This window comes from Vigna umbellata, chromosome 7 (genome assembly GCF_029865625.1).
Source record: "Vigna umbellata cultivar VRB3 chromosome 7, Vumbellata_1.0, whole genome shotgun sequence".
Lineage (NCBI taxonomy): Eukaryota > Viridiplantae > Streptophyta > Magnoliopsida > Fabales > Fabaceae > Vigna > Vigna umbellata.
In genome coordinates, this window is record NC_142171.1 from 40,687,947 (window position 1) to 40,710,611 (window position 22,665).

General features: G+C 40.7%; 1 protein-coding gene across 1 annotated transcript; it reads right to left on the reverse strand.

The window, feature by feature from the left end:
- Positions 1 to 4,620: 4,620 nt before the first annotated feature.
- Positions 4,621 to 8,745, reverse strand: LOC148196003 (uncharacterized). Its single transcript, XM_088095354.1, has 3 exons — positions 6,877 to 8,745; positions 5,209 to 6,834; positions 4,621 to 4,646 (listed from the first exon to the last, which is right to left on the reverse strand). The coding sequence occupies exons 1-3, from the start codon at positions 8,579 to 8,581 to the stop codon at positions 4,621 to 4,623; spliced, it is 3,357 nt and encodes a 1,118-aa protein (XP_087951480.1). The 5' UTR covers positions 8,582 to 8,745.
- Between the last annotated feature and the right edge of the window lie 13,920 nt (positions 8,746 to 22,665).

A 22,665-nucleotide genomic window follows, 5' to 3' on the forward strand; every position in this document is an offset into this window, starting at 1 on the left:
GCTTATTCCATCCAGCCAAACCGTGACGAGACTCTTCTCAACGTGCTGCTGCTGCCTCACGAACGTGACACATTGCTGCTTGCTACTTCCCAGTACCTGTGCACACTACCTACTCCCACCAAATCAACTTCTCATTGCATAAATAATAAAAAAAAACAAATCCCTTTTCTTCCAGCAGCCGTGGCACTCCAAGCTTCCAAACTTAACCTCTTTGCTTCCAATTCCTTCTCCGCATGAAACTAAATTAAACACTCTATTCTAATGCAAAATCAATGTCACATCATCACATGGCTAGTTCTTCCAGCTGCCATTCATCAACGTGCTTCTCCAAGGAAATTGAATAAAATTTCTTCTCTCAAAATCAACCACCATACACAATAAACCTACCCTTTCTAATCACCTCTTCATTCTCCAACAATTGCTGCCAAATGTCCCATCATCTTATACTTTATCCTAATCCTTGAATCAGCGTGCACCACTATTTCACCTACTCTACTCCTTCATTCTTAAATCAATAAAACAATCTCCTTCTTCCACCCGTGACACCTACGTGCTGCTACTTCCCTTCTCCCATTAAAATAAAATAAACTTTGCTAAAAGCATTGAAAGGTGCTGCTCCAGATTCTCATCTAATCACCGCATCCTCAAAATGTAGAGAAAGAACGCTCGTTCACGGAACGAGCACACCATCCCAGCCGTCCGCGTGCATTCTCAATCAATTAAATGTTCAGCTGTGTGCTATCTCTCCAAAAATGAAATCAGCGTGCATAGTACTCCCCAAGACGTGACAACGTTCGCTTCAAAACCAAAATGAATGCACTGCACCGAGCTTGCTTATAAAATAAACAAATGAGAATGTGCTTCCTCTGGACGTGACATTGCTGGATGAAACATTCACTAAAAAAAATGCATAAAACCAAATGGAAATTTCAATCAACATTCAGCGGAAAGAATAACATTTCAACTCTTCATCCTTTCCATTCAAAGACCACGTTCAACTCTCCAATCGAAAAATTAAACTCCATGTAACAGTAGCTGAAAAACTTGTGCACACCAACGCTAAAAATGTAAACCCGAGAGCCCCCCAAAGAGAACCGAGAGTGACCCCCCCAGGAACACAAACCGAGACTGAGAACGTGTGTCTAAAATGTGTGGCGGCTGTGTCCTTTCTAAGGACGTGTGTCCTTTTTTTAGGGTAGGGTCCACACAAAATAAAACCCTAGGGTGCCAAGTCATTAATTTCTAATTTTGGGTCTAATCTAATTTACCAAAAATTGACCCAAAATATAAGAGTTGATTCAAAAATTCTAAACTACTGAATTACAATTTAATTAATTCAAAAATGTCTGTCTGGAGAGTCTTGAATTTATTTGGCATTCTTCCTGATGTCCCAAAATGTATTTCCGAAATTTTCCTGCACTTCAAAAATGCACTTAATCAGCTCAGAAAACCCAAATTAGCACAATTACAAATTTCCGACCAAATTAAGCAAAATTCGGAAAACTGGGAAATAACAAACAATTAAACAAAATTCCCTGGTTTATTTAAGTGCAATAAACTAAATATAATTCAAGAAATAACGACTCATCAAAATAGACCACACTTAGTCTTTTTCACTCCTGGGCAAAACCAAGACGAAAACCAGGGAACTACTCAAACATCAGGGAGCCGACACAGACTCGACAGACAGGCAACAGAGACTCCAAAACAGAAACACAGTTGCACAATTCTCACAAAATCTGGACGGTAAAAGGTATAGGCAGAATCCCACACAAAGTCAATGAAAACAAATACTCAAAGAATCATCCAAACAATTTAGTACAAGGAAAGCATTCAATCAGTTCAAGAGATGAATCAAAAGCAACAGAGCCTCACAGATGCACACAATCAGTGTTTCTCTCAAGTGTTTAAGGTAAATCAATGTCACTCAATGCACTCAAGAAAGCAATCACAAATAGACTTGGCAAGCCTCTAATATCAACACTCCAGCACATACGCATGTTCAAATCAAAAGGTCTTTTCATGGTTGTAATGGGGCCAAGGACAAGGCAGGATATATCTGGATAAGAAGCTACAAACCATAAGGAACAGAGGAGCAATGGGGAACAAGTGTAAACACATTCAAACACACCCACAACCTCTAATTCCATCCTCTTCTTGACTCCATTATTCACAATTATTCACATTTTTTTCACTATTTTTCTGCTCTCTTTTTTTTTTTCATCCGGTCTCTTTTCTTTTCTCTATTTAGCACACAATTTCAAGAGACAAGATACACATATTTACCAAAACAAAACAAGAAGAGGAACCAACCAGCCAACTCATCAGAAACCCCCAAGAGACCACACTTGTTCCCAAAACACTTCCAAAGCTTCAAAATTCCCTAAGGTTAAGGTAATCATTGTTTTTCACTGAGGGCTAGTGTATGAGCTTCAAAACAAAGAAATGGTGGAAAGTATAGGCTCAAAATGGGTTATCAAAGAATTAAAACAAGGTAAGCGTATTTGGCTAGAGAGGCTCAAGAACAAAATTGCCTTTATCACTTCCAAACATGCATATCGCTCAAGAATTATCAACAAGAGTCAAGCCAAGGCATATGTGCAAGCAATCAAGAGACATATCACACACAAGAAAGAACATAAAGTGGCTCAAATTCTCACACAAGGCATTTGTGTCACAATCAATTCAACTCTCAAACATCATGATCATCTTCCAAGCAAAGAAAGGCAAGGAATCCACATTTCAGAGTATCAATGAAGTGAAGGAAAACTGACAACCTAACCACAATCCAGAATTTACGAAAAGCATGCAAAACTGTACACAAGACACAACAAACTACATAAAAACTGAAACATGAACAAAGAAACAACCTCCCCTAATAGACCACACTTAAATGACACAATGTCCTCAGTGTGTCACAATCAGTAGATCAAACAATCAGAACAATCATCAGGTATCGACAAAGTGCAATAAAAGTGAGGAGGGAAGGAGAAAAGAAACTCCCTAAGTCAGATGGGAGGATAGGTGGGGTGGACCAAAGACGTCTCCTCCACCACTACATCCACTAAAGAAGGGTTGCTGAGGAAAGGCTTCAGTCTATGCCCGTTCACCTTGAAGCTTTTAGCTGTAGATGGACCTTGGATCTCTACTGCACCATAAGGATAAACATTAGTCACAACAAAAGGTCCAGTCCATTTTGATCTCAACTTACCACCCATGAGGCCGAGTCTAGAGTTATACAACAAAACCTGTTGGCCAACTTCGAAGTCCTTTCTAACAATAGAACTATCATGGAACTTTCTTGTCCTTTCCTTGTAGAACTTTGAGCCCAAAGAGCATCGTCCAATCTATTGCTCCAATCTTTCCTGTTGGGCTGGACAATCTTCTCCAAAATCCTCTTAATCTCCCTGTTGGAGATCTCAGCCTGCCCATTTGTTTGGGGGTGGTATGGTGTAGAAACTCTGTGCGTCACCCCATATTTCTTGAGCAAAGCTTGCATGGATCTGTTGCAAAAATGGGTTCCTTGATCACTAACAATTGCTCTAGGCACTCCAAACCTGCAAAAGAGGTGAGATCTAACAAAATCTACAACAACCCGAGCATCATTAGTCCTGGTGGCTCTAGCTTCCACCCATTTTGAAACATAATCCACAGCAAGGAGAATATAACAGAAACCAAAAGAAACAGGAAAAGGACCCATGAAAGCTATACCCCATACATCAAACACCTCACAGAACAACATAGGTTGTTGAGGCATCTCTTGTCTCTATGAAATTGATCCTCCTGCTCTCTGACAAGGTTCACAAGTGCTGCAAATCTTCTCCGCATCTTTGAAGATGGAAGGCCAATAGAAACCACAGTCAAGCACTCTGCGAGCTGTTCTCTGTATCCCCAGATGACCACCAGGTGAGGAGGCATGACAGAACTGCAGGACCGAGTCAATCTCATGGTCCGGAATGCATCTCCTAGTAACCTGGTCACTGCACAACTTCCACAGATATGGGTCATCCCAAACATAATACTTAGCATCACTTTTAATTTTGGCAATCTGAGCACGTGATGCTAAGGGAGGAAAAACAGAAGCAACCAAATAATTTACAATGTGTGCAAACCAAGGAGTGGGGTGAGAGTAAGAAATCATCAACAAACTCTCGTCAGGAAAGGTATCCTGTATGGGCAACACATCAGCTTCATTCCCAGCTTTTTCAATCCGGCTTAGGTGGTCTGCAACCAAATTTCGTGCTCCACTCCGGTCTTCAATTTGCAAGTCAAACTCCTGGAGTAGTAGCATCCACCTGATCAATCTAGGCTTTGACTCCGCCTTTTTCAACAGAAACTTTAGAGCTGCATGGTCAGTATACACAATAACAGGTGATCCAAGCAAATATGACCGAAACTTATCAAGGGCAAAAACAATTGCCAACAACTCTTTTTCAGTGGTGGTATAATTTGCCTGGGCAACATCCAAAGTGCGTGAAGCATAGTAGATCACTCTCGGCAGCTTATCAATTTTCTGTGTCAAGACAGCCCCTAATGCATAATTAGACGCATCGCACATGAGCTCAAATGGGGCTGTCCAATCTGGTGCCTGAATGATAGGGGCGGTGGTCAAAGCTTCCTTCAGGCAATCAAACGCCTGCTTGCATCTGTCATCAAAAGAAAAGTCAATATCTTTCTGTAGCAGTCTGGACAAGGGAAGCACCTCCTTGCTGAAATCTTTGATGAAGCGCCTGTAGAAACCTGCATGTCCAAGAAAAGATCGCACCTCTCGCACGCAAGAGGGGTAAGGTAACTGCGAAATCACAGATATCTTAGCAGGGTCTACCTCTATTCCCTTTTCAGAAATGATATGCCCCAAAACCAAACCTTGTCCAACCATGAAGTGACATTTCTCAAAATTGAGAACAAGGTTTGTTTCTATGCATCTTTTCAAAACTTTTTCCAGACTGTCTAAACATGCATCAAAGGAGGATCCATACACAGTAAAATCATCCATAAACACCTCTATGCAATTCTCAAGAAAGTCGATAAAAATGCTAAGCATGCACCGCTGGAAGGTACCAGGGGCGTTGCACAGACCAAAGGGCATCCTCCTATAGGCAAAAGTGCCAAAGGGGCAGGTGAATGTGGTTTTTTCTTGATCCTCAGGAGCAATATTTATTTGAAAGTAACCAGAAAAACCATCAAGAAAACAATAATGAGATTTACCTGCCAGGCGCTCCAGCATCTGATCAATGAATGGTAGGGGGAAATGATCTTTCCTGGTTGCTTGGTTGAGCCTCCTATAGTCAATGCAGACTCTCCAACTGTTCTGCACTCTAGCTGGGATAAGCTCATCCCTCTCATTCTTCACCACAGTGAGGCCAGTTTTCTTGGGCACAACATGGATGGGGCTAACCCACTGACTGTCTGAAATAGGGTAGATGATCCCAGCTTGCAAAAGCTTGGTCACCTCCTTCTTGATGACGTCCATGATCACGGGGTTTTGCCTTCTTTGTGGTTGTCTCACTGGCCTTGCCCCATCTTCCAAAAGAATTTTATGCATGCATGTGGATGGGCTAATACCAGGTATGTCAGCCAAACTCCAACCAATGGCCTTCTTGTGCTTCCTCAGCACACCAAGCAACTTCTCCTCTTGAACAGAATCAAGAGAGGTAGAAATGATCACCGGTTTCTTCTCATCATCCTCCAAGTACACGTACTTGAGGTTATCTGGGAGCTGTTTCAACTCAAGAGTAGGTGCCTGCAAGTCAGATTCATTTGTACTTCCTGCAAAGTGGTTAGTGCATTCTGACTCCAAAGAATTCACAGGTAAAGGCGGAACACCTATCTCATCAAGCTCCAAATCCATATCCATGACAATTACATTATCAACATCATCCATATCAAAAACATCATCAACATCATGGATATCAAAATTCTCTTCAAAATCAACATCATTCTCAAATTCAGATTCAATGCATGTATGTAGAGAAGATAGAAAAGAATGCTCTTTCTTATGCAAAGAATCAGAATCATCAACAACATATTTATCAATAATGTCATCCAATGCATCGATCTTAAACAGAGAATGGTCCTCAGCTGGAAATTTCATTGCATCAAGGATATTAAAATGAACAACAATATCAGCAAATTCCATAGACAAAGTTCCAGCATACACATCAATCTTAGTTCGGGCAGTTTTCAAGAATGGCCTGCCTAAGATAATGGGAGCGGATCCATGAGAGAATCCCTCCTCCATTTCCAAAACATAAAAGTCAGCAGGAAAAATCAATTCACCAACCCTAACCAAGACATCCTCTATGAAACCTGCTGGGTGGGTAACACTCCTATTGGCCAACTGAATGACCACACCCGTGGTTTGCAAAGGACCAAGAGACAAAGATGCATATATAGACAAAGGCATGACATTAACAGAAGCACCCAAATCAAGCATGGCATTTTCAAATTTATTGTTTCCAATCACACAAGGAATGCAAAATATACCTGGGTCCTTGCACTTTTCAGGGATGTGCGGGACCGACTTACCAATAAGCGCAGATACATTCCTTCCCATGCTAATCCTCTCATTTCCCTTCATCTTCCTCTTGTGCGTGCACAGCTCCTTCAAGAATTTGGCATACTTCGGTATCTGCTTGATGGCATCAAGTAGAGGTATGTTCACCTCTACCTTCCTGAAGGTCTCCAGAATTTCCTTATCCACATCTTTCATCTTTTTGCTAGGAAGTGCCCGTGAAGGGAATGGTAGAGGGATAGGTCGGTCAACCAATGGAGAAGGTGCGGCAGCGGTGGTGGTGGAAGAGGGAGAAGATCCACTTGAAGAAGAACCACCGACTGGAGAAGAAGATTCACCCACCTCAAATGCCTTGCTCGGACCGTCATGGTCGTTCTTTCTAGGACAAGTAGCAGGCAAGGGTGTAGGTGTAGAAGCTGGCTCTGAAGGCACAAAAATCTGCTTCCCTGATCTAAGGGTTATGGCACTCACATTCCTTGGGTTCTGCACAGTCTGGGATGGTAACTTATCCGAATTCTGAGACTGCGCTTGGTTTATCTGAGTAGCCATCTGACCCATCTGGTTAGTGAGACTCTGTATGGAAGCTCTAGTCTCCTGCTGAAATTGCATGTTATCTTTCTGAAACTGCAGGTTTTGCATAGTCATCTGTCTCACTAACTCTTCCAATGAAGGTTCAGACGAAGTGGAAGGGTGGGCAGCTGGTTGGGCAGGTGCCTCTTGCTGTTGCTGTTGTTGTTGCCTCTGGTGTTGTTGCATAGGTGGAGGCACATATCTGTTAGGTGCTCCAGCATTCTGGAAAGGTGGTGCCTGCTGTTGATGCTGTGGCGCATTGTTCCATCTCAAATTGGGGTGATTCCTCCACCCTGGGTTGTACCTGTTGCTGGATAAGTCATGATTTTGCTGTTGTTGTTGCCTGTTGTTGTAGATGTTCGTAGCATAAGCCTGAGGCGCATCAGAGGCAGCAGAGTGCTGCAAAGAAGGACAAACATCTGTATAGTGGTCACTGGAAGGACAAATAGCACATAGTCGTGCAACAGATGCAGATGGAGCTGCAGATCTCTGGTTGGTAGTCAACTGTGTCACCATCTTCGTAAGAGAGTCAATCTTTCCTTCCAACTTGCTTTCAACAGCTGATAAAGACTGGGCAACAACATCATGTACGCCCCTCACCACAATGGAATCATTCCTAGTGCTAAACTGCTGGGAGTTGGAGGCCATCTTCTCAATCAATTGCCTGGCCTCAGCAGGTGTGGTGTCTCCAATAGCTCCACCACTGGCAGCATCAATCATACCACGGTCCATGTTGTTCAAACCCTCATAGAAATACTGGACAAGGAGATGCTCAGGTATCTGATGGTGGGGACAACTAGCACAAAGTGTCTTGAATCTCTCCCAATACTCATATAAGTTCTCTCCACCAAGCTGCCTAATCCCAGTTATGTCTTTTCTGATAGCTGTGGTCCGGGCTGCTGGAAAAAATTTATCTAAGAACAGCCTCTTCAGATCATCCCAGCTAGTGACGGATCTAGGCGCCAACCCATACAACCAATCCTTAGCAACATTTTCCAATGAATGAGGGAATGCCTTCAAGAAGATGTGCTCTTCAGGAACATCATGTGGTTTCATACTAGAACAGACAATGTGGAATTCCTTAAAATGCTTATGAGGACTCTCACCTGCAAGACCATGAAACTTGGGCAACAAATGGATCAGTCCAGTCTTGAGAACAAATGGAACGTCCTCATCAGGATATTGGATGCACAAGCTTTCGATATCGAAATCAGGTGAAGCCATCTCCCTAAAAGTCCTCCCACGAGGTGGAGGTTGTGCCATATTGTTCTCAGTGTGAAAAACAACAGAATCAGAATCAGAATCACGTGCAGATGCAACAGATGCAGTAGATGCAGTATGCACAAAGTACTCAGCAGTGGGATGCACAGTATCCAATGGAACAGACTCAAAAACAGACTCTAAAGATAAATTTCTAGAATGCCTAGCTAACCTATGAAAAGTCCTATCAATCTCAGGATCAAAGGGTGGTATAGGCCCAGGATTTCCCCTAGTCATGCACTAAGTCACAACACCCTAAAATCATGAAACGATATCACAAAAATTTTGAACACACAAAACAACCTAAACAAACAAATCACACACACTCAAACATACAAGACAAAACACAACACACAAACAACACATTATCAACACAAAAGACCTAAAACTGAACCGTTGGTCCCCGGCAGCGGCGCCATTTTGATGAGAGGGTCGCACCTCTCACAAAAGTTGTGCATAAAAGAATGCAGTACAGTACTAGGAAGTGACTCCTAGGTCGTCTCTCAAGGACCAAATTGGGTTCAGTCTTAGATCAACACGTAGTGGGGGGGGGGTTTAAAAGTGTTTTTGTGCATGCAATTTTACTAAAAGGAATGAAAAGTAAACACAACCGAATATAAATGAAAGCATTAAAGTGAAGACTACAACGGATAAATATGCAAACACAATTCAAGCTATTCAAATGCAACACTTAAACTAGAATATTAAATGCACAATGTTGTAAGCTAAACATAAAAAAAAAACGATTCATCACAGAAATGACAAAAACAAAACGCTTGAAAAGTTAGTTTAAATAAGTGAGTAAGCTGCTATAAAATAAAATTGGTGCTGCCCCTATTTTTCCATCCGAGGCTGTGACACCACTCATCCAGTTTTTTTCAAATTAAAAATGCAAACCCGTGAGCTACTGCAGGACCGCTTCACTACAAGCCAAAAGCTGAATTGCTTTTCTCCGAATAAACAATGCACAACTCTTCATTCTTCCGTTAAACCAAAATAAACTCTCTTCTAAAACAAAATCAGCTTCACATCTCCTAGCGCAACACGCGTACACCATTCCACTTCACCTAACGTGCTACTACCATATGCCTCCAGCTTATTCTCTACGTGCAGCACCTTCCAAGCCGTGCCAGCTCAAGAAAAAATAAATCACGCATGAGATCCCATTCCAGCACACCGTATGCACTTCCTATTCTCAAAGCCAAAACCATTCAAATAAAGATACATCCTCCGCTGACGTTCCAGGCCGTGCTACTTCAATCAATCAGCGTGTGCTTTTCTCCATTGTGGCTGCTGCCGACGTGTGTCCCCTCTTTCACGTCCAGCACCGTGTTTCTTCATTCAGCAAAGGTAATGAAAATTAAATGTGCTCCAGTTCACATTCCAGTGCACACCGCTTCTGCATCTGCTCCTTCTATTCTCCAAAAACGATTCAATAAAACTCTTTTCTCAAATACTATCACCGTACACATCATTCCAGCTCAGCCAGCCGTGACTTCCTTCTCTTTGCTTCCAGCTCATTCCGTGCACACCATTCTCGTAATTAGGGAGAAGCCTTCTTGAAAGGTAATTTAGAGAGTGGCATTAACAATGATGACTTGAATGTTGAATTCCTAAAATATATGAGAGTGGATAAGATGAAATTGACCCCCAACAACATATTCATCAATATATTTCATTGAAAGTGCTTGTCTTTTGTTTTAGCCATTGATCAACCTCATGCATACATGTTTATTTTCGTCTTTTGCATATTAAACTCCACTTATTTTGTTCTTAAGTCTTAGCTAATCAACAAATCACATAACTAAACTAGGGCGTGAGTCCTTTGGGAGAACGATACTTGGTCTTACCGAGTTTATTACTTGAAACGATTCGGTCATACTTGCCGATTGTTCAACAAGTTTGTGACATCATATTTTGGTGTTCATAAATTTGTCCATCATCTGCCCCATCTGAGTTTCCAAATTTTTGATAGCAGCTTAGTGCTCTTTTGGGTAGACTCAGTTTTCTGTATGAAATTGCTAAGAGTTTCCTCCATCCTCATGGACCTTTCATTAAGCATAGATATGTGCTGCCATAAGGTGGGTTGCTGCTACTGCTTATTAAATTGACCAGCTTGCCCAGTTTGCCCTTGACCAATGCTTGGGTGTGGTTTCCACCCTTGATTATAGTTCCCTTGACGGTATTGATTGGTCATGTAGTTTACATCCTCTACGGCTTCTACTGGAAAGGCACATTGACCATTAATATGGTCGCCTCCACACAATTCGCACAACTGGGATTGTACCTGTGCAGCAATCTTCAACTCTTTGGGTAATTGTGCAAGAGTTTTAGTAAGAGTCTCCAGCTGTTTAGTTAGAATTTTGTTTTGAGCTAGCAAGGCATCATGTGTCTGTAATTGGAGAACTCCTTTTTGTTGCATAGGAGCTCCTCTCTCACTGTGCAGCTCATTATCACTAGTAGCCATGTTTTCTATAATTTCTGTGGCTTCCTCTGGAGTTTTCCATTTAATATTGCCTCCTGCTGAGGCATCAAGCATCATCTTTGTTTGTGAACCAAGCCCTCCAAGGAAAGTTAAGACTACTTCCTGTTCTTCAAAGCCATGCGTGGGTGTTTTTCTTAGCAAACTTTTGTATCTATCCCATGCATGCCCTAGTGATTCTTCCATGCCTTGCCTAAATGAAGAAATCTCTTGCTTGCCTTTTGTCACCTTTGATTGTGGAAAGTACTTGTTTAAAAACTTTGTTATCACTGCTTCCCACTCTGTGAAACTTCCTTCTGGGAAAGAATTCAACCAAAGTTTAGCATTGCCTCCCAATGAGAAAGGAAACAAGCTAAGTTTGATCGCTTCATCTGGCACCCCATTAATCTTCACTGTATTGCAAATCTCATTGAATGTAGTGAGGTGCTCATATGGGCTTTCATGAGATAACCCATTGAATTGGTTGCTTTTCACCAGTTGAATCAGTGCTGGTTTCACCTCCATATTAGCTGCATTGACTCTAGGTCTAGCTATACTGTTAAAGTGCTGAGGTCCAGCTATATTGGTGTAATCAGCAAGAGTTCTTCTGACATTGTTGTTCTCCATATTTTCTGTGCTATGAAAAGAACCTTTTGGTGATGATTGTAACAGAGTTTCCGGAGGAGGGAAAAGTTCTCTAGATGTTCAGATTCTTCTCCTCCGTCTACTCTCGTCTAGACCTTCAAGAAGAGATTCTGTTGTTTTCTTGCTCCTTGTTCTAATTGCCTCCTGCATACACAAGAACACAAAACCCTAGAATATTTGGTTAGCACAAAAAGATATAGGAAAAGATATAAGATTTGAGATGAGAAGATAAAAACAGAAAACAGAAAAATAAAAATAAAAATAAAAACAAAAAATAAAATAAAATAAAATCTAATCAAATCAAATCAAAGAAAATAAAATAATAAAATAAAATAAAAACCGAAAAAATAAAAACAGAAAATAAAAACAAAAATTCAAAATTAAAGTCAAAGATAATCAATAATCACACAAATTAACTAGTTAAACCACTAGTCCCCGGCAACGGCGCCAAAAACTTGATGCACAAATTTATGAACACCGAAAAACGGCGCCACAAACTTGTTGAACAATCGGCAAGTATGACCGAATCGTTTCAAGTAATAAACTCGGTAAGACCCAGTATCGTTCTCCCAAAGGATCACGACCTAGTTTAGTTATGTGATTTGTTGATTAGCTAAGACTTAAGAACAAAATAAGTGGAGTTTAATATGCAAAAGACGAAAATAAACATGTATGCATGAGGTTGATCAATGGCTAAAACAAAAGACAAGCACTTTCAATGAAATATATTGATGAATATGTTGTTGGGGGTCAATTTCATCTTATCCACTCTCATATACTTTAGGAATTCAACATTCAAGTCATCATTGTTAATGCCACTCTCTAAATTACCTTTCAAGAAGGCTTCTCCCTAATTACGAGTTCATACGATTCCTAGCATTCCTAATAATTAGTTTTTTTAGCATAGGAGCTTAAGGCAACCAATATACTATTGGGAGAAATTCCCCGGATCTAGACTTCCCCGTACGTTCCCGTACGTTCCCGTATCGACAAAATCAATAATCATGCATTGAATGAGTAAAACAAAGCAAGCATTAAGCAAAGAGGAAAAACCCTAACTAATGATGAAAGAAAGCATAAATCTTAGATTAAGATGCAAGCACAAATTCCATATATGAGAGCTTCAAAAGATTACATTGATTCCCCAACAAACATACAAGGTTTAGTTCACCATATTCATGGTGAACCTAGATGAACAATAATGAAAGAATGAAAGAGATAGAAAAACCCGAGAAAGAGAAGAGGAGAGCTGTCACCATCTCCCAATCTACCCCCAAGGGGTGAAAGAGAGAGTGTTTGCTTCGTTTCTGCCAAAGATACCTAACCCTAGGAAACCCTAAAGCTTATATACTATTCGTAAATTACAGAAAATTAGGTCCAAGCCCATAAGAATGCCGCTCAACGGTAAAGTACCGCTCAGCGGTAAGTGCGCGTCTCGTTTCTTCCCCTCAACGGCCATTTTGCCCCTCAGCGGATCTCCCGTAAGCTCCTGAGTGCCGCTCAGCGGTAAACTGCCGCTGAGCGATGACTTCGGCTTCTCCTTTTGCACTTTTTGATGTCTTTTCTTATTTCCTCTCTCTCCTTCTTCACTTCTTTCACCAAATTCACCTTAAAACCTGCACAAAAACACTGAAATCAAGCATAAACCTGTCCAGCTCTCTTATTTCTGAAAATATCAATAAAAACATGATTTCAAGCTAATTTCTAAGTGTTAAAGGTTGCTTTTAGTATGAATTTAAGCATGAAAATAATAGTTTTTCAACTGTTATCAGCAGATCACCAAGCAGGTGGAAGAAAGGCCAAATAGAAATTTTGGGGGTAATACTGAGGTTAACCCCAGAGAAGAGTGCAAGGTGGTAGAGAGTGTTGATGATGAGAAAGTTGAGTTAGATACAGAAGAGAGAAGAGAAATAGACAGCAAAAGCACTTTTCCTTTTCCAATACATCAAGGAAAACAACTGGATTTCACTGAATTATTCAAAATGGTGGATAATGATGCACCTTAGGAGCAGATTCTACAACAAATCATAGTTTACACGAAATCTGATGAAAACATCTCTACAAAGAAAAGACGTAGAGATGATGAGGTAAAGGAGTGTAGAACTGTTAAAAAAGAGCCATTCCCTCCTAAAGCAACAGATCCAGGAAGCTTTTCTATCCCTTGTACCATAGGGAAGAAAAGGGTTAAGAAAGCTCTTCTTGATTTAGGTTCAAGTGTTAACTTGATACCTTACTCTTTACTGGAGCAAATCGGCAATGTTAATGTGAAACCTGTAAAGGTTAATCTAGTAATGGCCGATGGATCTTCAAAGGAGCCATCTGGGATTGTAGAGGACATTATAGTTTGTGTTGGCAAACTTCAGTTCTTGGCAGACTTTGTGGTGATGAAGATGGAGACAGAGAAGATACCTATCATACTTGGAAGACCGTTTATGAAAACGGCCAGAGCTATCATTGATGTAAATGAAGGTATAGTGGTGCTCCAGGATCGAGAGGAGAGAGTGGTTGTAGACGTCTTTAAAGATGAGACGCAAACACAAGAGGAAGAAGCTAGTTATAAAGCTGCATTTCAAGATGCACACATGACTAGCCATAAAGATGAAGATCCCAAGGTTGCAGGTAACCATTGTTTGTTGTTTCAGGTGAAAAAGGAAGAAAAGATTGGAGGAGGAGGAGAAATTCCTGATGACTGGGAGAAAAGAAGACCCCAACTTGGTGTACCTGTGAGAATCAAAAACAAGTTGTGGGTTGTGAAAGGCTTTAAAGAGAAGGAGATGATAGAGATAGAATCTCCACATCTTAGAAGAATCAAAACAGTTCACAGGAAACAGCTGAGGAGTTGGTGGGATAACAACATCAACTATGAAGAAAGAACTTGAGCTTTACTGGGTCAAGCTAATGACGTTAAAAGAGCGCTTGCTGGGAGGCAACCCAGTTGATTTAAAAACTTTTAAATTTTAGTTTGGTTTGTAATTTTTAAATCTGTTGAACATTATTGTGTAAATATTTTGCTGGACATAGCATCTACTAAAGGATGCTAGTTGGATATAGCATCTACTGAAGGATGCTAAGTTTGTAACACCTACTGATGGGTGTTGGTGGATTTTGGGTCAGGCTCGTGACGTTAAACAAGCGCTACCTGGGAGGCAACCCAATTGATTAATTGTTTTTGTTTGTTTCATTTTAGTTGCATAATAGGGTTTTGCATAAGTATTTTAAGCATTGAATTGCAGGGAACCAGTGAGGGGCATGTCTAGGAGGCACGTAGGTTAAGAAAAGAAGGAGAAGAGCACATCACGAAAGTGCCGCTGAGCGGTAATTTACCGTTGAGCGGTACTCTCGCAGATGGGCTTTAGTTTCCCCTCAGCGGGACTCGAGCCCATTAGGGTATTTTTATACCCTAAGCTGCGCATATGCTCATTCTTTCAGGCTCTTCTCTGCACAAACACTCCCACATACCTTCTCCAAGGTTTTCCACATCTTTTCACTCTTCCCTCTTAAGAAAATTTCTCTTCCACTCACTTTTTCACTAGTGTGCCATCAAAGTTTGGGGTTGGAAGAGAGCATTCTAGCTTGGAAGCATTCTCATTGCATCTAGTATCTCCACCCAAGTAAGTAAAAAGAATTTTGTTCATTCTAGGGTTCTTGCATTTGAATGTGATTTGCAAAGCATGAATATTTAGGGGTTTTGGTTTCTATGCATGATTTGATGATATATTTGATGTTTGAACCGATTAAACTGCATGATTATGAACTGGAAAATTGAAAATTGCATTTGGGTGGAGTTAGGACAGCTTAAAAGAGATTTTTCAAAAATCTGCAGAGTTACCGCTCAGGGGTAAACTGCCGCTGAGCGGCACTCTGCCAGACTTGGTTTTTCTGTTTTTTTTTTTGTGATCTGAAATGTGGCACTGGTGGCGCTGAGGGGAAATTCTGGCCCTCAGCGGTGGTTTAGCTTCGAAAGGAGTTGTGTTCTGTGTTTTACTAATGATTAACATCATGTTCTGTGGTTTTGTATTTATGTTTGAATGCAGGAATGGCATCCTCTTCAGGAAAGAGATTGAAAACCATGGCAACCAAGAGAAAGGAAAAGGAACCAGAGCAAACCCACTCTAGCAGGTTCCTCTCTAGGAAACATGAGAAGCACTTTAGGGTGGTTCAGGACAGGAGACTTCTGATGGAAAGAAAAGTTGGAATGATACCTAACTTTGCTCCTCAATTTGGAGAGCAAGTGTTAGGAAATGACTGGGGAAAGCTAGCCACATATCCTGCACCTGCCAACATAGCTGTGGTAAAAGAGTTCTACACCAATGCAAAGAAGATTGGTGACTATCCAACTGAAAATTATCTGGGCTATGTTAGAGGCCATGCTATCAGGTATGATCCTGATTCTATCAATAACTTCTTGGACACTGTGTGGGCTGGTGAGCAGTGCCAGTTTGCTCTTTGCATGGAGGAAGGTGCTGATTATGAGGATGTGGAGAGAGTACTATGCATACCTGGAGGACACTTCCAAAGGAATAGATCTGGCTCAGTGGTTAACATTAGGAGGACGGATTTGACTCCTCTTGCAAAGTATTGGATGGCATTTTCTCATGCCAACATTCAGCCATGTTCACATGTGTCAGCTATTACTCTCAGCAGGGCACTATTCATTTACTGTGCTATCAGAAACTTAAATGTTAATATTGGGCAGGTGATAGCTGATGAGATTAGTGTGTCCGCCAATACCTCAAACAACAAAGCACCACTAGGACATCCCTCCTTGATTACTCACCTTTGCAAGATAGCTGGGGTGGACACTTCTGCTCCACCATTTGAGAGGCCAAGAAAAGCTATTGATGAGGCCTATTACAGACAGTACTGTGGAGGTGAGGAGGCAGCTCAGCCAGTTCCACCACGCCGTGCTCGTAGAGAGAGAGGGCCAGCACAGAGCCAGACATCTGCTGAGACACATGAAGCAGAACCATTCCAGATGAGGGACATGTATATGTCTTATAGGTGCTCAGTTGCAGTCCATTCATAGAGGGCAGGTGGCTACTGCTGAGATGATTGTAGGAATGTATGATACACCTCCAGCCCATAGGTGGACTATGGATGAATTCCATAATGTGGTAGCTTGGCCAGAGGAGCCAGTGCATGGAGGAGGAGCTGAAGCAGCTGAAGCTTTAGTTAGAGAGATGGAAGAAGATGAAGCTGATGATGATGATGCATTTGAAGATGATGAAGATGAGGAGGAAGAGGAAGATACAGAGGACAGCTCAGATTGATGAGGAGCTGAGATACCATTTACTGATGAATGCTATCATATGCTTATGCTCTTGTCGGTTTAAGTTTTCTGAACTTATTTGTTTTTGTTTTTAGATTAGGGTTTGATGTACTCTATTGAACACCTAGTTTGTTATGATGGTTTGATAAGTAATGCTTGATGATGCTTATTGATTGATTGATGTTGAGATGATGTGCACATTAAAATTATTATACAGGTGATTCACAACCTTTGTGAACAAATGCATGATATTATGATTGTGATTGTGAGATTAAGCAGGATGTGTATGTCGAATGTGGATGAGCTTACATGTGAGGTTTTGAGCTCCAGAGTTGTTATTGTTAAATGCTATTACTTTGAAAGCATGAATGACTTTGCCCAGGTTTTCTATGATTGAATCAATTGCTTGTTTTGCATCATATGATCAAGGCCGTTTGTTGGAACCCTTTTTATTGGCCAAATTCATAAAGTTATCCCACTAAAAGAGAACACTTTGTGTTCTATCCTTTCAACTCTTAGCCTTGAACATAAATTGAAAACCCTTGATTGAAAATCTTTACCTTGAGTTAAGTAGAAGATATTGTGTGGTATTGTTAAATGTTCAAGTTTGGGGTTATTGGGAAAACATGAAAAAGGAAAAGCATTGAGCTAATAGCTAAAAAGTAAGAATACGCAAAGAAAAATAAAAGAAAAGAAAAAAGAAGCAAAGCTCAATGCCAATGCAAAAGGCAAGTTGGGAAAAATAAGAATAATTGTGTTGATTATGATTCTCTTAACTCAAGGATTTTGTGATCCAGAAAAACCAATTTTCTTGTTAGCCCAGCCACATTATAAGCCATTGAAAAGTCCTTGTGATGATGCATGCTTGTGAATGTTTTTGATTGTGGTAAAATGAAAGGCAAAGTTGATTCATGTGACATTGTGATAGTAGAGTGAATGAGTGATTACCTCTTATACACTTGTGTGTGAGTGAAACACTTTACCTAGTGAGGAAATATTCCATGAACACATGAACATCCATGCTTAATTGATTGATCATTCATGAAAAATAGCATTTGCTGGAATTTAAATGACTTTGTGAACACTAAAGCATGTGCACATCTTGATTGAACTCTTGGTCATAAGTTTGATTGTAGTTTTTACTTATCTTGAAAAAGAGGATCTTTGAATAAGTGAACCATCATATGAATTGGTTGAAGATTGAGTTACATCTTATTTGCTTGAGGACAAGCAAAGTTCTAAGTTTGGGGTTGTGATAATAGTTGAAAAACTGTTATTTTCATGCTTAAATTAATACTAAAAGCAACCTTTAACACTTAGAAACTAGCTTGAAATCATGCTTTTATTCATATTTTCAGAAATAAGAGAGCTGGACAGGTTGATGCTTGATTTCAGTGTTTTTGTGCAGGTTTTAAGGTGAATTTGGTGAAAGAAGTGAAGAAGGAGAGAGATGAAATCAGAAAAGACATCAAAAAGTGCAAAAGGAGAAGACGCAACTGCCGCTCAGCGGCAGTTTACCGCTGAGCGGCACTCATGAGTTCACGTTGGAACCGCTGAGGGGCAAAATGGCCGCTGAGGGGAAGAAACTACTCACGCACTTACCGCTGAGCGGCACTTTACCGCTGAGCGGCACACTTATGGGCTTGAACCTAGATTTTCTGTAATTTTAGAATAGTATATAAGCTTTAGGACGTCCTAGGGTTTGTATCTTTGGCAGAAACGAAGCAAACACTCTCTCTTCCACCCCTTTGAAGGAGGATCTTGGATGCTCAGGCTACCTCTTCACCTTTCTAGGGTTTTATCTTTCATTCTTTCATTATTGTTCATCTAGGTTCACCATGAATATGGTGAACTAAACTTTGTATGTTTGTTGGGGAATCAATGTAATCTTTTGAAGCTCTCATATATGGAATTTGTGCTTGCATCTTAATCTAAGACTTATGCTTTCTTTCATCATTAGTTAGGGTTTTTCCTCTTTGCTCAATGCTTGCTTTGTTTAACTCATTCAATGCATGATTATTGGTTTTGTCGATACGGGAACGTACGGGGAAGTCTAGATCCGGGGAATTTCTCCCAATAGTATATTAGTTGCCTTAAGCTCCTGTGCTAAAAAAACTAATTATTAGGAATGTTAGGAATCGTATGAACTCGTAATTAGGGAGAAGCCTTCTTGAAAGGTAATTTAGAGAGTGGCATTAACAATGATGACTTGAATGTTGAATTCCTAAAATATATGAGAGTGGATAAGATGAAATTGACCCCCAACAACATATTCATCAATATATTTCATTGAAAGTGTCTGTCTTTTGTTTTAGCCATTGATCAACCTCATGCATACATGTTTATTTTCGTCTTTTGCATAGTAAAATCCAATTATTTCGTTCTTAAGTCTTAGCTAATCAACAACTCACATAACTAAACTAGGCCGTGAGTCCTTTGGGAGAACGATACTTGGTCTTACCGAGTTTATTACTTGAAACGATTCGGTCATACTTGCTGATTGTTAAACAAGTTTGTGGCGCCGTTTTTCGGTGTTCATAAATTTGTGCATCACTATCTTGCAGAGGTGTGTGATGAGTTCATATTTATGCCCATATTTATGTTTGAAAATTAAAATTTTGATGGGATAATTGTGTTTAAATGGTTGGTTTTAAGTGAATTTGTGATTATTGGGTTTGGGAAATAAAGAGACGTAAAAAGTAAGTTTTAGCGCATAAATTATTCTTGGATGTTCTAATGTTTATTTGTGCAGCTGAGAATATAAGTTTTATTGGTCCAAATGGCAATTCAAGGCCCAAAATTAGATTTTATTTGGAAAATAATGTACAGATGGGCCAAACATTCAAGCCTCCTCTCCATCCGCGTCGCCACCATCTCCAACCTTGCCGTCAACCTCCACCGCGACCAACGCTCCACCATGTCGCACATCTCCTCCATTGATGCAAGCTCTGCACTGCATCATCCGCAACCTCCGTTAATCTTCTCCATTCTCGGAACCCAATCGCAAATCGCGATTCCGCCATGGACGCCATCAACGAGAGCACCTTCTCCTTCATCGCGCAACCTTTCTTCTTCCTCGCGAGAGGCAACCACCATGTCGCACCGCCTTCCCCAGACCGTGAGCACCTCCTCCACGCCAGCCGCCGCGACACCACTCTTCTCAAGCGCAAACCATCTTCATCTTCTCCCAAACGCGTCTCCATCAACGCCAACCTCCATCCACCATCACCGTAACACCGTGAGAACCTGCATCAAAGCCAGACCTGCACTGTTTATTTGTGTAGCTGAGAATATAAGTTTTATTGGTCCAAATGGCAATTCAAGGCCCAAAATCAGATTTTATTTGGAAAATAATGTACAGGCAACTTTTACCCTTGCACCTCCTAAAATCCCTACATACACTCCTATTTCTGAAACAAGCCAACAACCAAGCCCAAACACTAAGCCATTTCTACTACACCTCCCTAAGTTTCCTATACACACCCCTCCTAAGCTAGACTCCACCAGATCATGCCACGTGCCAAATCCTCCCCACACCAGATCTAGCCAACCATGTTTCGCCACGTCAGCCCTAACCATGAGCATCATCTTCCACCTTGTCCACAGAAACCCTAGCCGCCAGTGCCGTCAGCTGCCGTTCCGCCGCTCCCACCAATGTCGCAAGTCACTGCCACGACCAGAACACCATCTCCTTCCTTTCTCGCTGGCGCATCAAACCACAACGGTGCCTCAACCAAGACGCCGCAACATCACCGTGAAATCGCAAGCCGCCTCTCCATCTGCGCCGCCACCTTCTCCAACCTTGCCGTCAACCTCCACCGCGACCAACGCTCCACCATGTCGCGCATCTCCTCCATTGATGCAAGCTCTGCACCGCATCATCCGTAACCTCCGTTCATCTTCTCCATTCTCGGAACCCAATCGCAAATCACGATTCCACCATGGACGCCATCAACGAGAGCACCTTCTCCTTCATCGCGCAACCTTTCTTCTTCCTCGCGAGAGGGAACCACCATGTCGCACTGCCTTCCCAGACCGCGAGCACCTCCTCCACGCCAACCGCCACGGCACCACTCTTCTGAAGCACAAACCATCTTCACCTTCTCCCAAACGCGTCTCCATCAACGCCAACCTCCATCCACCATCACCGTAACACCATGGGAACCTGCATCAAAGCCAGACCTGCACACAGCAAAACCCAAAACAAGAAATTGCCACTACAACCATCGTGGCAACTCCACAATCTCGAGCCTCTCCTCTTTTCCTCACGGCACGCAGACGGCAAAAGGGGAAGCCCTTTCCCCAAATCTGAAACCCTAATTGGGGAAGGAAGAGGGCAGCCACGTGGCGAGCTCTCATTGGTGCGTCCTCCTCTGGTCAATGTTGGTCAATAAGCTTCCTCCGGTCAATGTCTGGTCAACTGAGGGGCTTTCTTGCAATTTCAGAAACTCAAAAGGGGCAAAAGTGTAGATGGAGGAAATTTTGGGGCATTTGTGCAATTTTGGAAAGTCAGAAAAGATAAAAAAATAAAATTCAGTTGTTGAATTAATTTAATTTGGGAATATCAACAGAAAATATCTTCCAAATAATGTTATAATTATCTAAATCTTTTAGTTATTTGGAAGATATAAGATAAAAGATTCTATCAACTGAATACTTAGAGTCCAAGCCCAATCAAGCCCTATTTAAAGAGACCCAGGGGACTTCACTTCAGATATTCATGCTCTCATACTCCTCTCACTTTTCTTTCATCTTGTATTCAACTCCATTCATGGAGAGCTAAGCATCTAGGGCTATTCTGCTGTAATTCCATGACGGATTTTGAGGTTACGTTCAGTTAATGCAATTGTTTACTTTGATTATTGATTTAAGTTGTTCTCACTATGTCTTTCATCTCTCTATCTTGTTAAAAGCAAAGATTTTTGCATCATAATGTGTTTGAATCTACATGCATATTGATTATATGAGTTTTAGGGTTTCTAGGTTTAAATTGAGAATCTACTTTGATTTAATTTAGGAACTTTCATATATATAAATGGTTTTTACTATCAATTGAGAATATACTTTGGTTGATTAGTAATAATTTCAACTATAATCAATTGAGAATTTACTTTGATTGATTAACTTTTAATTTGGTTAGGAGATTTAAGAATAGACATGATTAAACACAGTAGAATTTGATTGAGAATGTACTTTGGTTGAATTTATTGTGAATAATCTAGAAAGGTTTTGCATTTGATTGAGAATTTACTTTGGTTAAATGCATGATCGCCTTCAAATTAATTAAGAATGTACTTTAATTAATTTGAAACTTAAACAGTAATCAATTGAACAATTATCCGTGAATAACCGATGATGAATCTATCTTGGAAAAGCAGTGAAATTAGCCTATTTCATCGTAACTGTTTTTAAGTTTCTTATTTATTCTTTAAACACTCTTCAACCATTACTTTTATTCATAAGCATTGCATAGCATTCGTAAGAGTCACAGATATTCAAAAGCAATTCCGTGTTCGTTGGGAGACGACTCAGGGTTACTTCAACCCTGTCTACTTTCTTGAATACTACTTGGCAATACTGAAGTTGCCTTGAAAGTAGTATTAATTTGATCGCTTCAACGACAGCCTATCACTGTGCGAACACGAACTTGGCTCCTTTTTAACAACTTTATACTTCTTTGTATCATCATCTCTTCGTCTTTTCTTTGTAGAGACTTCTTCCTCAGGTTTAGTATAAACTACAATTTGTTGTAATATCTCCTTCCAAGGTACATCTTTGTCCACCATCTTGAATAATTCTGTAAAATCAAATTGTTTCTCTTGATTTATTGGAAAAGGAAAATTATCTTTACTCTTTATCTCTCTTCTCTCTCCTTTCTCTTTTCTCTCTTCTTTTTCTTTTCCTCTCTTTTCTCTCTGTTCTTTTTGTATCTCTCCTTTTTCTAAC

Bases quoted from the DNA above. Each gene is read 5' to 3' on its own strand.
- LOC148196003 (XM_088095354.1), bottom strand. From the start codon at position 8,581: ATGACTAGGGGAAATCCTGGGCCTATACCACCCTTTGATCCTGAGATT. The intron at 6,835-6,876 runs GTCCGAGCAAGG...CTTCTTCTCCAG, and splicing joins TAGAAAGAACGACCATGACG to TCGGTGGTTCTTCTTCAAGT. The intron at 4,647-5,208 runs GTAAATCTCATT...TTTTGATGACAG, and splicing joins GATGCTGGAGCGCCTGGCAG to ATGCAAGCAGGCGTTTGATT.